Source organism: Hyperoodon ampullatus (genome assembly GCF_949752795.1).
Source record: "Hyperoodon ampullatus genome assembly, chromosome: 12".
NCBI classification, from domain to species: domain Eukaryota; kingdom Metazoa; phylum Chordata; class Mammalia; order Artiodactyla; family Ziphiidae; genus Hyperoodon; species Hyperoodon ampullatus.
Window position 1 is genome coordinate 37,536,266 of NC_136925.1, and position 16,230 is coordinate 37,552,495.

The 16,230-nt window shown below is 37.8% G+C and overlaps 1 protein-coding gene across 1 annotated transcript in view; it reads left to right on the plus strand.

Annotated features, from left to right (window-relative positions):
* The window catches only part of CRYBG1 (crystallin beta-gamma domain containing 1), a gene marked incomplete at its 5' end in the record, with an annotated part of 218,495 nt that overhangs the window by 170,739 nt on the left and 31,526 nt on the right, over positions 1-16,230 (plus strand). Inside the window, 4 exons of the mRNA XM_079716281.1 lie at positions 1,538-1,585; positions 1,672-1,790; positions 3,420-3,588; positions 6,516-6,655. Of these exons, the coding sequence (XP_079572407.1) occupies positions 1,538-1,585; positions 1,672-1,790; positions 3,420-3,588; positions 6,516-6,655 (476 nt within the window). The remainder of the gene's footprint in view (positions 1-1,537; positions 1,586-1,671; positions 1,791-3,419; positions 3,589-6,515; positions 6,656-16,230) is intronic.

Below are 16,230 nucleotides of genomic sequence, written 5' to 3' on the forward strand. Positions count from 1 at the left end.
GAGTATTTCTCTGAAGCACAAAATTGACACTGGTCCACTTCTCATTCATTACAGCATTATTCTCTCTTTTTAATCATTCTTAGATTACCTCTCTTATTTGACAACGAGTCTGACAACAGAATATACAGTTTCCCTATGGAGTCCCTTGAAAAACCCAATCAAATGAAGTAAAAAGGAGAAACAAAGTACTTTATACTTTCTCTAGGCCTTTTTATGATTAAAAAAAAATTTTTGTTGTTGTTTTTCTTTACGCCTTGGGCTTTGTTGACTATATAACTATTCTCCCTTTAATGTCTTACCTGAATTTTATTTAAATATCAGGCTTTTTCTTTAGCTTGTCTTCTTGAAATGTGCATATATAAATAAGCATATGGCATTTTAATCTGTAATAATGCTCTACTGAGGCCCTTCCTATGGTCTTTCAGGCATATTCCACCCTGGTGTGATGCAAGAGCGGTCAGATCAAAGGCAGTCCTTAGAATAGGCGTCCTGTTCAGCAGTGAAAGTAGTCCATGTTTTATAATATTTTTACATGTGTAATTACTATTTTTATTATCTTAGGCATTTCTGGTTTTACTGGTCAGATGGTCTTGAAAATGATTAGTTTTGGAGCCATATAAAAATATATTTTTATATGGGATTAAAGTAACCATGTGCAATGTACATTGTGAAATATACCATAAACACTTTATTTAGACTAGTTATGTGATGAAAAAACAGTAATTATAGATTCAGATAAGATATGTATATGAACACATAAAATGGATTCAGCTCATTCTAGATATGTGATTAATCCATTAGAATTTCTCTGTTTATTTGAAATTTTACTGAGATTGTTTGAATTGTAATCTCTTAGCTGAGTTCTTGTTCTGTGAACTGATGTAAAACATGGGTCTGACTCTTGTGCCCTGAACTTTCCATTTCCAGATAGGTGGAAGTATCCTAGGCATTTAAATGAGCAGAAATTGAAATGTCAATTATGGTTAGAGGGGGGGAAAAAGCCCTTATTTTAATAGAGTCAAAGAGAGTTCGTTTTGTTTTCTTTTTTTAATTTTTATTTATTTATTTATTTATATTTTTGGCTGCTTTGGGTCTTTGTTGCTGTGCGCAGGCTGTTCTTCGTTGGGGTTCCCGGGCTTCTCATTGCAGTGGCTTCTCTTGTTGCAGAGTACGGGTTCTAGGTGCGCAGGCTTCAGTAGTTGTGGCACTCGGGCTCAGTAGTTGTGGCTCGTGGACTCTAGAGCGCAGACTCAGTAGTTGTGGCACATGGGCTTAGTTCCTCTGAGTCATGTGGGATCTTCCTGGACCAGGGCTCGAACCCGTGTCCTCTGCACTGGCAGGCAGATTCTTAACCACTGAGCCACCAGCGAAGTCCCGTCAAAGAGAGTTTTAAGACAACTTTGGCATAGATCAAGGTAGACATGTTTCCAAATTGACAAATATGAGGCAAATACGATCTTAAAGGATCATGAGAGGAGAAAAGAGGACTTTACATAAAGTTTAATTATTTGTTGTGTTTTTGTTCATCTCATTACAGACACTTAAAGGAAGTGTCCAGAATAAAATCAATCCCCGACCTGGAAAGGTAAGATTATTTTCTATTCCTAGTCTAGACTTCATTTTGATCTGTTAAAGTGCAGTAAAACGTGCTACCACTCTCACTTTCTTTAGGTGGTGATATACGGTGAACCCGACGTCTCAGAGGAGTGCATTGAAGTGTTCAGTGACATTGAGGATTGCAGCTCTTGGAGCCTCTCTCCCGTGATACTCATAAAAGTTGTGAGAGGATGGTAAGAGTGACACTTTGTGTTTCTGACTTGGAGGGTGTGTGTTTCACATTTTTAATTACCCTTCTGGTCATTAGTACTTATTTTAAATTATGCTCTTAGCAATGTAAAGGGCAGACAATACTAGTCATAGTGAATACTAAAAGAAATACACGTCTAAGAAATATGGTTTATAATGTTATTTCTGAAATATGGTTTATAATGTTATTTCTGAATGATGCATGTTGTTAGAAAAATCAGAAAAGTGCAGCAGTATAAGTTTCTTTTTCCCACATAATGTTGGTTTGGACTAATGAGCACCAGAGTCCATAATATACTTTTGGTTTTTGAATTTTCAATGAGGTTGATAAGAATTGCACTACTCGTGTTGATAGGTCATAGTCATGTTGATAGAATTTTTTAAATTCTATAAGAAAAAACATCTTTGCTAACTTTTTTAATGACAGTTCAGTGAAGGACTAATCTAAATTTTATTTTCTAACTTTTTGACAGCAGGTAGTTTTTATTAAGTAAAGAAACCGTGAAACAATTATATTACCAGCTTAATTGCTTCGAGGAAATACACAGGAAATTTGAATAAAGTAAAGTGGTTTTAAAAAAAATCACTTACCTGGCATAAATACTTATCTTTAGTACCTATTTATAAACTTGCTTAAAATAAAGAGTGTAGGACATTTATGGTTTACAAAATTATTAAGCTTTTCTTTACGTCTCCATTTGATTAAATATGCAGCATCTTTCCTCTTAGGTTTTAGATATTTTAATATATTTTTCTGTATATTCAACATATTCATTAGAAAAATACAATTAGCTTTTGTTCTTAAATTTGAAAACTGAACGTTATAATTTTGTTTTTAATGAATAGTGATTCTTCAACTTTTGTTGACTTCTCTCTTAAGACCAGCACTGTCATATATTGTCATGAGGTTTTTCTTTAGTGTTTGGATGTTGTTGGGAAGAATACTTTAAAAATGCTTTCTGGGTCACTAAAGTTAAAGTATTACATAGTATATCTGAAAGTTGCTAAGAGAGAAGATCTTAAAAGTTCTCATCACTAGAAAAAAAATTGTAACTGTGAGGTGGTGGATGTTAACTAAACTTATTATGGTGATCATTTTGTAATATATACATAGATCATCATGTTGTACAGCTTAAACTAATACAATGTTATATGTCAATTAGATCTCAATAAAACTGGAAAAAATGCTTTCCATTAACATGCATGTAGTAGTCCTTTGTATCAATATATCCATTGATATGGTTTTAATATATAAGTTAAAATCCCTCAAGAGAAGTGTTTTTTACATACATAAAAAGAAAAAAATATGTCCATTTATCTGACATATTACTAAGTCTCCCCCAACTGGCAATTCTGTGAAACTTTAGTAGCTCTATAATGTTCATATTGATAGTCAAAAGTTCTCTAAAATCCTGATAAAATTCTTCAGTTATCAGAACTTAATTATGCCCACTGAAGTTTTAGTTTTAGGGAGAGTTTATGCTGTTTTAATTGCTAGAGAATTGGCCACTAATATATGGTATATATATATATGGCTATTGGCCAGAATATTTGCATATTCAAAATCTCTCTCACCAAGACTGGCTAATAGTTTTGCTATGTTTTATTCTTAGCTGGATTTTGTATGAGAAACCAAATTTTGAAGGACACTCCATCCCCTTAGAAGAGGGAGGATTGGAACTGTCTGGTCCCTGGGGTATAGAAGATATTTTGGAAAGAAACGATGACGAGGCAGAGTCGGCTAAGCCTGTGGTGATTGGTTCAATCAGACTTGTGGTCCAGGTAGGTAAAATTAGTAAGGTTTTAATAAAGGCAAACTGGATTTCATCCATTCTTTCAGCAGATATTTATTGAATGCTGGGTATAGTTCTCTTGAGAGAGAGTTTCATTTTATGATAAAAGTGGGACAAATATGTGGTGTTTTATGGATGTATTTTCTGTATTTTAAACATTTGTACATGTTAAATGAATTAGAACTAAGAAACATTCTAATTGGTTAGTCATCTTTTTCACAATAAATCCTGAAGGTAAATTTCTCATTCCGGCCCCCCATTCCCATCTGCAAATGTATTTTACTTAATAACTTAGTTTTGATGAGTTCCATATGAACAGATTTTTCTTTTTTAAAAAATGAATTTATTTATTTATTTTTGGCTACGTTGGGTCTTCATTGCTGCGTGCAGGCTTTCTCTAGTTGCAGAGAGCGGGGGCTACTCTTTGTTGCGGTGCACGGGCTTCTCATCGCAGTGGCTTCTCATGTTGCGGAGCACGGGCTCTAGGTGCGCAGGCTTCAGTAGTTGTGGCACGTGGGTACAGTAGTTGTGGCTTGCGGGCTCTAGAGCACAGGCTCAATAGTTGTGGTGCACGGGCTTAGTTGTTCCGCGGCATGTGGGATCTTCCCGGGTTCCCTGCATTGGCAGGTGGATTCTTAACCACTGTGCCACCAGGGAAGTCCTGAACAGATTTTTCTTTTCTTTTTTTTTTTTTTAAAAATGTATTTATTATTTATTTATTTTTGGCTGCGTTCAGTCTTCGTTGCTGTGTGCGGGCTTCCTTTCTCTAGTTGAGGCGAGCGGGGGGCTACTCTTCGTTGTGGTGTGCAGGCCTCTCATTGAGGTGGCTTCTCTTGTTGAGGAGCACGGGCCAGATTTTTCTTTTACTTAGTTTTTTGGTTGCTGTGCGAGTTCTTATTACCTTGAGTGGCTTACAGGAGTTCTGTTTTGGAAAAATAAATAATCCAAAGATAATTCAGTCGATCAACTCTGGTATTTCATGTGGGTTTTTAGAAAAATAGGTATTTAAGGCCACTTTATGGATTGGGTAAAAATTTCTTGGTCCCTTATTCGTTGTTGAGGAACTTGTATCAGTTCTTCATGGTTCTTGGGATTTGATGATTCTTTACCTTTAAAAATGTAAAAGGTATCTTCCAAGTGAAAAAACTCCATATGTGTACTAGACATGGGTGTTGGGGTACAATAGGGAAAAAAGCCATGTTCCAAAATGAGAATGAGTAAGAATGACTAACAGCTTTTGGCAGAGGAAAAAGTCACCTGTTTCCTGGGTCAACATTTCTGAGTGACTTAGATGGTAATATTGGTATTCTAAATGATTTGTCTCTTACTAGTTTTAAGTACATAATGTGATGAACCTTATGTAAGACACGAGAAACACCATTTTAAAATGTCATAGTGGGATAATTTACCTGCATTTTTTATTTATTACTCAAATAGTATTGGTAATAAAACAATATTTTAAACTATCATCCAAAATCCCATCTCTCATGAAGTGTCCTCCCTTCATTTTTCTGAATTCTCTACTCTTTCTTGGCCATATTATAATCTGCTTTTTCTATAGTTGTAATCATAATACAGCTACAGTGTTGTTTTCCTTTAAAACTGTGACTCTCAATCCTTTTTTTCTCTCTCCATACCACTTTCCTGAAGGTTACACTCCCGTTTGTAACATCTCTCAATGATTTGCAACTTGGGGAGATATTAGGATCTGGTGGGGTGGGGATTTAGGGATCCAGGAAGGTGGGCTAAGGGAAATGAAGCACATTGGTAAAGAGGCCTTCTGTTTCCCCTGATAATAGCAGACCTAAGGTGAATTAATACTTTTCATGTTATTACATGGTTTGGGGTTTAACTGAGCATCATATTCCATTGATATGATGCGCTATCATTTATTTTACCTTTCTTCTTACTGTGGGACTTAGGGAAAAACTTACCTTAAATAATACTGCATGAACATTTTTGTGCATTTAATAATGTATACATTTTCTGATTTATTTCCTTGGGGTAAGTTTTTCTGAATGGTATCATGTTAAAGAGAAGGAATACTTTTATGGCTCCTAATGTGTGATGAATTGTAACTTTTTACAGATTGTGTTTATGGTTTCTTGACACATAAACATACATCACAACGTTTATTCAAGGGGGTCACCTTTTCAGTTCACTAGATTTGTTCCTTTTGTTAATGTTTGAAAGAGCTGCCCCTAAACTGACCCAAGTGTTAACCATTTTTTCTGTACCTCAGTTCACCTTGCTGTGCAACACAGAAGAGGTTCAAAAAACATTCGATCAGGGCTCAGGCACTCAGCCAAGAGAGGCCTTTTGTAGAGTGTTTGATGGACATGCAGTGCATGGAATAGTGACTAAAGTGTAGAGATTTAAGTCACCATAAACGTGTGCCTTTGCCTTTATGACTTAGACCAAGCCGACATCATAGTCAAGGAGAGTTACTGCAGGGGGCTTATGGGCACAAAACAGCTGAGGAAGATTACAAGTGCAACCACTCTATAAACCAGTATCCCTGGACATGGACGGTCACAGGAGAGCAAAGGAACTAAAACTCATGTTACCAAGGAAAGCGAAGCAGTTTTTTTTTTTTTTTTTTTCTGTGAGGATGAGAGAAATAACTATGCTCCAAAACTCTGAAATACATTTCTGGTGCTCTTTGCTTGAATGTAACACTGAGATATATGACTAAACCAATGTGTCTGCCCCGAAAGATCATATATTATTAGGTCATGGGTGAAAACAGGAAAGGGATAAAGTGGCAGGTGATCTGTGCAATCTATGTGTATATTTAAAGCTTCTTTTAATTATTTGAAAAGAAGAATAATGAGCTTACTGTAGAGTTTAATACATGGTGTACTATTATACATGTATACATGTATTCATTTTTCTTTTTTTTTTTTTTTTTTTTAGGATTACAGAGTTAGTCAGATTGACTTATTTACTGAACCAGAAGGGTTAGGACTTCTAAATTCCTACTTTGATGATACTGAAGAAATGCAGGGGTTTGGTATGATGCAGAAGACTTGTTCCATTAAAGTACATTGGGGCACGTGAGTATTTTATTTCCAATCTAATTTTGATGAAGCCCTTTTTTGAGTGTAAAAAGAGGACTTAAGATACTCTGTCTCTGATTTGTTGTCCTGTTAAGTAATTATTATTGACTACAAGGTTTTATTATTTTTTTGATAAGGCACATAAAAATCTGATATTTTTGGTTACTCTGTTACCTATGTTCTTATGATTCAGCTCTCTTATAAACAATGATGATTTCTTGGAGGAAGTGCAGGGAGAAAACTGCATTTTTAAAAAAATTTATTTATTTTTGGCTGCATTGGGTCTTCGTTGCTGCACATGGGCTTTCTCTAGTTGCTGCGAGTAGGGGCTACTCTTTGTTGTGGTGTGCAGGCTTCTCACTGTGGTGGCTTCTCTTGTTACGGAGCACGGGCTCTAGGCGCAAGGGCTTCAGTAGTTGTGGCACTCGGGCTCAGTAGTTGTGGCTCATGGGCTCTAGAGCGCAGGCTCAGTGGTTGTGATGCACGGGCTCAGTTGCTCGGTGGCATGTGGGATCTTCCTGGACCAGGGATCAAACCCGTGTCCCCTGCATTGGCAGGCGGATTCTTAACCACTGCACCACCAGGGAAATCTGAAAACTGCATTTTTAATGTGGGGATTTCCTTTTTGCAAAGGAACCTGATTCATTCAAAGCTGAGTTGCAGATTATACCTTCAGGGTAATTCAAAGGAGGTAATTAAAGCATGTGTGCCCCTGATGTTTCAGGTGGGATGGAGGCCAACATGCATGCTACTTCCTTTAACATTTTCACACAATGCTTTCCAAAGCCCCTAGAATGTTGGTTTCAAAAATCACAGGAAATTGCAATGGTATTTTGAAGGAAATGGGAATATCTCAGAGGAGAAATTAGGCTAGAAAGTGCAGGCTGCAGAACTGAAGCTTGTGGCTTCTGCAGTGGAGCGCACAGCCCAGGGCATGTGACAGACATCCACTGAGATGCAGGAAAAAACACTAAAGCTTCTTTATATATTATTTAAAATCCTCTCTTCAAATTTTATCTTCGTGTATGTTTTCTAATCAATTCATAATATATTCCAGTGGTTATATATGTAATTTATAAATATTTATATATTCAGAGACTGCTCAAGAGATTTTATTAATGGAATATGCATAAGATAATACATATGTAATGAGTCCGAAGGTAAATACTACAAGAAACATAAATTATGGAGAGGGACAGTGGAAGTGCTACTTTTAGAGAGTGGTCGTGAAGCTCCCTGGTGACCTGTAAGCAGAGACCTGAGGAAATGAGGGAGTCAGCTGAGGGACATCTGAGGGAGGCGGAGCAGGGGAGTGTGCTAGGCAGGAAGCCCAGCATTTTCAAAGCCCTCCAGGGGATGTTTGGGCAACAGGTGGCAGTTCTGGCTGCAGTAGAGTGAGCTAGGAGGACCAGTGATGGGAGAGAGGCCTCGTGTCATGTCAGACCTTGAAGGACTTGGGAGGGATTTTAGATGGCTCCAAGTGACGTGAGAACTCATTGGAGGATTTTGATCTAACTTGTGTTTTAGGAGGATCACTCTAGCTGCTGTGTAAAAGTAGATTGTAAAGAGGTAAGAATGGAAGCAAAGAAACCAGTTAGGAGATCACTGCAGTTACATAGGCAAGAGGTTTTGGTGACTTGGCATGATAGTAGTGGTGAAAAATGGTCAGATTCTGGATACATTTTGAAGACAGAACCAACATGTGCTGACAGATTTTATGTGGGGTGTGAGGGGCTGAGAAATGTCCAGGGTTAGGGACCCCAGCATTTACCGGAATGGAGAAAACTAGGAGGGAGAATGAAATCCAGGAGTTCAGTTTGTGAGGTTAAGTTGGAGATGCCGACTGCACATTCACATTCACGTAAGAGGTCAGGAAGGTGACTGGATGCATGACACAGGAATTTGGGGTTGGGGTGAGACTGGAGATAAAATCAGGAGTTATCAGCACGGAGAGAGAATGTATCTAAACCCGATGCTAGACAAGATCTCAGGGAGAGTGAGTATAAAGAGCAGAAAGGGCATCTGAGCTTCGGGCACTTTTGTGTTTAGTGATTGGTAAGAAAAGGAGGAATCTAAACAAAAAATGTGTCTTCATCTCTTGCTGCCTTTTATTTTTTTCACATCAAAGAGATCTCTACATCTTTTTTCTCAAAGCATTTAATGTTGAGAAATATCACTTTCCTTAGAAGAATGAAATAGGCGTCTGCCATAATATTTTAATCTCCATGTCTGGCAGGTTTTATGACTCAGGCTTGGGCTATGTGGAAGCATAATGAGCTACACTTAAATAAAGTTTCTTACCTTGACCGTAAGTTTAACCTAGTTTTATAGGTGGTAGTTACAAACCAGTAATGTTTTACATGTTTTGATGGGCTTGCATGGCAGTAGACTTTTTTTTTTTTTTTTTTCTGGTTCTTCATTTCCATTAGGATAATAGAAAGCTGCCTTGGATGTCAGCTCAAAGTTTGGGGTCATTGAACTTGGTCCTCTTGGGACCAGGTCAGTAGTACTTTTACAGATCTCCAAGGAGAATCTCAGTGGGTTGGGAAAAATCAGCTGGTAACAGGTACCCGAGCTCATGTTGCTTCTGTTGGTGCAGCAGTCTCCTGAACTGGTGTAAGAGAAGACTTTGCTGGGGGTGGTGTAGGGGGCGCGGCACTTGTTTAGATTCCATTAGGAGATTTATGTCAGGGCCTTTTCACTCTGGATTAGGTTTTGCTACACATACACAAATTAAAGAGTATTGTCAGTTTCTTATTTGGGAAAGTGAGACATTTCTAACTCACTTCCTTTCAGATTCTGTTGCTTGTGATTTGTTTTTAAACCTTTGTTTAAAGCAGCTGGCTAATCCTAGTACCCATCCTTGTAGAGGTGAGGGTGCATCTTTTTTTGAGTATATTTCTAATAAACAAAGCTAAGGAATTTTAGAACTTCAAAGGGAGCATTATGAGCATCTGTTCCAACACCATCATTTAACCAAGGAAGACAGATTTTGGTCACTTTCTCAAGTTGGATTAGTTGTTAGATTAGTTGTCAGCAGAACAGGTACTGGAATGCAGGTGTTCTGAAGTCAAGGGACATTTTTTAATAGCCACATATTCTTTGATCAGTGCTGTTATGAAATATTTGATATATAAGAATATATGTATATGACGAAGCCTAGTAGTCAAGCCCCCCACGTGCCCATAACCCAACTGAGGACCTCACCGTTACCAGTGCTGCCGCAGGACCTGGCATAGCCTGCCTGCTCCCATCCCCCTGACTCCTCTACGTGTGTGACCCCTCTCTGAAATTTTGTGGTTTTCTCATTCCCTTATTTTATAGTTTCATCCTATAGTATCTGTCCCTGCACTGTTTTAGTTGTGCTTGCTTTTGAACTTTATAAAAATGTTATCAAACTTCCGTGTGGCTTGTTCCTTTTTCTTTACGTTGTTTCTAAGATTACCCATATTGATGAGTATATCTGTACTTACTCTTTTTGTTTGTTTGTTTTAAATTTATTTTTTGGCTGCATTGGGTCTTTTTTTTTTTTTTTTTAAATAGGGCTCTATTCACAGGAGTCTTAGCCTCTAGAAATGTCTTACCTTGAAAGAAAGCTATAAAGAATTGATCTTTTCTTTAGAATTGTTTAAAAGTTTTATATGTTATATAACCACATATAAAAATTACGACTAATGAATTCAGTCAAACTCCAAATATTAATCCTCTGAAAGTAGCTTTTAGGTTAAGATTTTAAGTGTGTCTCAATGTTGTACCTTCAGTTGACTTGTCATCTATTGAAAGAAGGCCCACTTGGATAGGAGCCCCATCTTCCTCTCTGCTTGACCCAGGTGGGCCTGTGCTCATACATATCCCTACTTGTAGGCATGACCTTTTCTTTGATTTCAGCTCTCTGATGGGTTCAAGAAATTCTGTAATCTTCTACTTTATCCAGCTTTTTCTTCTTGTTAGGATAACACTCTTCGCAGCTTTCTCCATCTTAAGTGGAAACTGGCAGTCCCCACTGTGATGATTTTTAATAATTATTTATTTATTTATTTATTTATTTTATACAGCAGGTTCTTATTAGTCATCCATTCTACACACATCAGTGTATATGTGTCAATCCCAATCTCCCAATTCATCCCACCACCACCCCCCACCACTTCCCCGCCTTGGTGTCCATATGTTTGTTCTCTACATCTGTGTCTCTATTTCTGCCCTGCAAACTGGTTCATCTGTACCATTTTTCTAGGTTCCACCTGTATGTGTTAATATACGATATTTGTTTTTCTCTTTCTGACTTACTTTACTCTGTGACAGTCTCATCCATCCACATACCTACAAATGACCCAATTTCGTTCCTTCTTATGGCTGAGTAATACTCCTTTGTATATATGTACCACATCTTCTTTATCCATTCATCTGTTGATGGGCATTTAGGTTGCTTCCATGTCCTGGCTATTGTAAATAGTGCTGCAGTGAACATTGGGGTGCATGTGTCTTTTTGAATTATGGTTTTCTCTGGGTATATGTCCAGTAGTGGGACTGCTGGGTCATATGGTAATTCTATTTTTAGTTTTTCAAGGAACCTCCATACTGTTCTGCACAGTGGCTGTATCAATTTACATTCCCACCAACAGTGCAAGAGGGTTCCCTTTTCTCCACACCCTCTCCAGCATTTGTTGTTTGTAGATTTTCTGATGATGCCCATTCTAACTGCTGTGAAGTGATACTTCATTGTAGTTTTGATTTGCATTTCTCTAATGATTAGTGATGTTGAGCAGCTTTTCAGGTGCTTCTTGGCCATCTGTATGTCTTCTTTGGAGAAATGTCTATTTAGTCTTCTGCCCATTTTTGGATTGGGTTGTTTGTTTTTTTAATATTGAGCTGCATGAGCTGTTTATATATTTTGGAGATTAATCCTTTGTCCGTTGATTCGTTTGCAAATATTTTCTCCCATTCTGAGGGTTGTCTTTTTGTCTTGTTTATGGTTTCCTTTGCTGTGCAAAAGCTTTGAAGTTTCATTAGGTCCCATTTGTTTATTTTTGTTTTTATTTCCATTACTCTAGAAGGTGGATCAAAAAAGATCTTGCTGTGATTTATGTCAAAGAGTGTTCTTCCTATGTTTTCCTCTAAGAGTTTTATAGTGTCCAGTCTTACATTTAGGTCTCTAATCCATTTTGAGTTTATTTTTGTGTTTGGTGTTAGGGAGTGTTCTAATTTTATTCTTTTACATGTAGCTGTCCAGTTTTCCCAGCACCACTTACTGAAGAGACTGTCCTTTCTCCATGTATATCCTTGCCTCCTTTGTCATAGATTAGTTGACCAAAGGTGCGTGGGTTTATCTCTGGGCTTTCTATCTTGTTCCATTGATCTATATTTCTGATTCTGTGCCAGTACCATTTTGTCTTGATTACTGTAGCCTTGTAGTATAGTTTGAAGTCAGGGAGTCTGATTCCTCCAGCTCCGTTTTTTTCCCTGAAGACTGCTTTGGCTATTCGGGGTCTTTTGTGTCTCCATACAAATTTTAAGATTTTTTGTTCTCGTTCTGTAAAAACTGCCATTGGTATTTTGATACAGATTGCATCGAATCTGTAGATTGCTTTGGGTAGTATAGTCATTTTCACAGTATTGATTCTTCCAATCCAAGAACATGGTATATCTCTCCATCTCTTGGTATCATCTTTAATTTCTTTCATCAGTGTCTTACAGTTTTCTGCATACAGACAGGTCTTTTGTCTCCCTAGGAAGGTTTATTCCTAGGTATTTTATTCTTTTTGTTGCAGTGGTAAATGGGAGTGTTTCCTTAATTTCTCGTTCAGATTTTTCATCATTAGTGTATAGGAATGCAAGAGATTTCTGTGCATTAATTTTGTATCCTGCAACTTTACCAAATTCATTGATTAGCTCTAGTAGTTTTCTGGTGGCATCTTTAGGATTCTCTATGTATAGTATCATGTCATCTGCAAACAGTGACAGCTTTACTACTTCTTTTCCAATTTGTATTCCTTTTATTTCTTTTTCTTCTCTGATTGCCATGGCTAGGACTTCCAAAACTATGTTGAATAATAGTGGTGAGAGTGGACATCCTTGTCTTGTTCCTGATCTTAGAGGAAATGCTTTCAATTTTTCACCATTGAGAATGATGTTTGCTGTGGGTTTGTCGTATACAGCCTTTATTATGTTGAGGTAGGTTCCCTCTCTGACCACTTTCTGGAGAGTTTTTATCATAAATTGGTGTTGAATTTTGTCAAAAGCTTCTTCTGCATCTATTGAGATGATCATATGGTTTTTATTCTTCAATTTGTTAATATGGTGTATCACATTGATTGATTTGCATATATTGAAGAATCCTTGCATCCCTGGGATAAATCCCACTTGATCATGGTGTATGATCCTTTTAATGTGTTGTTGGATTCTGTTTGCTAGTATTTTGTTGAGGATTTTTGCATCTATATTCATCAGTGAGATTGGTCTGTAATTTTCTTTTTTTGTAGTATCTTTGTCTGGTTTTGGTATCAGGGTGATGGTGGCCTCATAGAATGAGTTTGGGAGTGTTCCTTCCTCCGCAGTTTTTTGGAAGAGTTTGAGAAGGATGTGTGTTAGCTCTTCTCTAAATGTTTGATAGAATTCACCTGTGAAGCCATCTGGTCCTGGACTTTTGTTTGTTGGAAGATTTTTAATCACAGTTTCAATTTCATTGCTTGTGATTGGTTTGTTCATATTTTTTATTTCTTCCTGGTTCAGTCTTGGAAGGTTATACCTCTCTAAGAATTTGTCCATTTCTTCCAGGTTGTCCATTTTATTGGCATAGAGTTGCTTGTAGTAGTCTCTTTTGGTGCTTTGTATTTCTGCAGTGTCTGTTGTAACTTCCCCTTTTTCATTTCTAATTTTATTGATTTGAGTCCTCTCCCTCTTTTTCTTGATGAGTCTGGCTAATGGTTTATCAATTTTGTTTCTCTTCTCAAAGAACTAGCTTTGAGTTTTATTGATCCTTGCTATTGTTTTCTTTGTTTCTATTTCAGTTATTTCTGCTCTGATCTTTATGATTTCTTTCCTTCTGCTAACTTTGGGTTTTGTTTGTTCTTTCTCTAGTTCCTTTAGGTGTAAGGTTAGATTGTTTACTTGAGGTTTTTCTTGTTTCTTGAGGTAGGCTTGTATAGCTATAAACTTCCCTCTTAGAACTGCTTTTGCTGCATCCTATAGGTTTTGGATTGTCGTGTTTTCATTGTCATTTTTCTCTAGGTATTTTTTATTTCCTCTTTAATTTCTTCAGTGATCTCTTGGTTATTTAGTAATGTATTGTTTAGCCTCCATGTGTCTGTGTTCTTTACATTTTTTTCCCCTGTAATTGATTTCTAATCTCATAGCATTGTGGTCAGAAAAGATGCTCGATAGGATTTCAATTTTCTTAAATTTACTGAGGCTTGATTTGTGACCCAAGATGTGATCTATCCTGAAGAATGTTCCTTGCGCACTGGAGAAGTAAGTGTAATCTGCCGTTTTTGGATGGAATGTCCTATAAATATCAATTAAATCTATCTGGTTTATTGTGTCATTTAAAGTTTCTGTTTCCTTATTTATTTTCATTTTGGATGAGCTGTCCATTGGTGTAAGTGAGTTATTAAAGTCCCCCAGTATTATTGTGTTACTGTCAGTTTCCTCTTTTACACCTGTTAGCAGTTGCCTTATGTATTGAGGTGCTCCTATGTTGGGTGCGTATATATTTATAATTGTTATATCTTCTTCTTGGATTGATCCCTTGATCATTATTTAGTGTCCTTCCTTGTCTCTTGTAACATTCTTTATTTTAAAGTCTACTTTGTCTGATATGAGAATTGCTACTCCAGCTTTCTTTTGAATTCCATTTGTATGGAATATCTTTTTCTATCCCCTCACTTTCAGTCTGTATGTGTCCCTAGGTCTGAAGTGGGTCTCTTGTAGACAGCATATGTATGGGTCTTGTTTTTGTATCCATTCAGCAAGCCTGTGTCTTTTGGTTGGAACATTTATTCCATTCACGTTTAAGGTGATTATCAATATGTATGTTCCTATGACCATTTTCTGAACTGTTTTGGGTTTGTCTTTGTAGGTCCTTTTCTTCTCCTGTGTTCCCCACTTAGAAAAGTTCCTTTAGCATTTGTTGTAGAGCTGGTTTGGTGGTGCTGAATTCTGTTAGCTTTTGCTTGTCTGTGAAGCTTTTGATTTCTCCATCGAATCTGAATGAGATCCTTGCCGAGTAGAGTAATCTTGGTTGTAGTTTCTTCCCTTTTATCACTTTAAGTATATAATGCCACTCCGTTTTGTCTTGTAGAGTTTCTGCTGAGAAATCAGCTGTTAGCCTTATGGGAGTTCCCTTGTATGTTATTTGTTGTTTTTCCCTTGCTACTTTCAATAATTTTTCTTGGTCTTTAATTTTTGCCAGTTTGATTACTATGTGTCTTGGTGTGTTTCTCCTTGGGTTTATCCTATATGGGACTTGCTGTGCTTCCTGGACATGGGTGGCTATTTCCTTTCCCATGTTAGGGAAGTTTTCGACTATAATCTCTGCAAATGTTTTCTCTGGTCCTTTCTCTCTCTCTTCTCCTTCTGGGACCCCTTATAATGTGAATGTTGTTGCGTTTAATGTTGTCCCAGAGGTCTCTTAGTCTGTCTTCATTTCTTTTCATTCTTTTTTCTTTATTCTGTTCAGCATCAGAATTCCACCATTCTGTCTTCCAGGTCACTTATCCGTTCTTCTGCCTCAGTTATTCTGCTATTGACTCCTTCTAGTGTATTTTTCATTTCAGTTATTGTATTATTCATCTCTGTTTGTTCATTCTTCTAGATCTTTGTTAAACATTTCTTGCATCTTCTCGATCTTTGTCTCCATTCTTTTTCCGAGGTCCTGCATCATCTTCACTATCATTATTCTGAATTCTTTTTCTGGAAGGTTGCCTATCTCCACTTCATTTAGTTGTTTTTCTGTGGTTTTATCTTGTTCCTTCATCTGGTACATAGCCCTCTGCCTCTTCATCTTGTCTCTCTTTCTGTGAATGTGGTTTTTGTTCCACAGGCTGCAGGACTGTAGTTCTTCTTGCTTCTGCTGTCTGCCCTCTGGTGGATGAGGCTATCTAAGAGGCTTGTGCAAGCTTCCTGATGGGAGGGACTGGTGCTGGGTAGAGCTGGCTGTTGCTCTGGTGGTCAGAGCTCAGTAAAATTTTAATCTGCTTATTTGCTGATGGGTGGGGCTTGGTTCCCTCCCTGTTGGTTGTCTGCCCTGAGGTGACCCAACACTGGAGTCTACCCGGGCTCTTTGATGGGGCTAATGGTGGACACTGGGAGGGCTCACGCCAAGGAGTACTTCCCAGAACTTCTGCTGCTGGTGTCTTTGTCCCTTGGTGAGCCACAGCTGCCCCCCGCCTCTGCAGGAGACCCTCCAACACTACCAGGTAGGTCTGGTTTAGTCTCCTATGGGGTCACTGCTCCTTCCCCTGGGTCCCGATGCGCATACTACTTTGTGTGTGCCCTCCAAGAGTGGAGTCTCTGTTTCCCCCAGTCCTGCCGAAGTCCTGCAATCAAATCCTGCTAGCCTCCAAAGTCTGATTTTC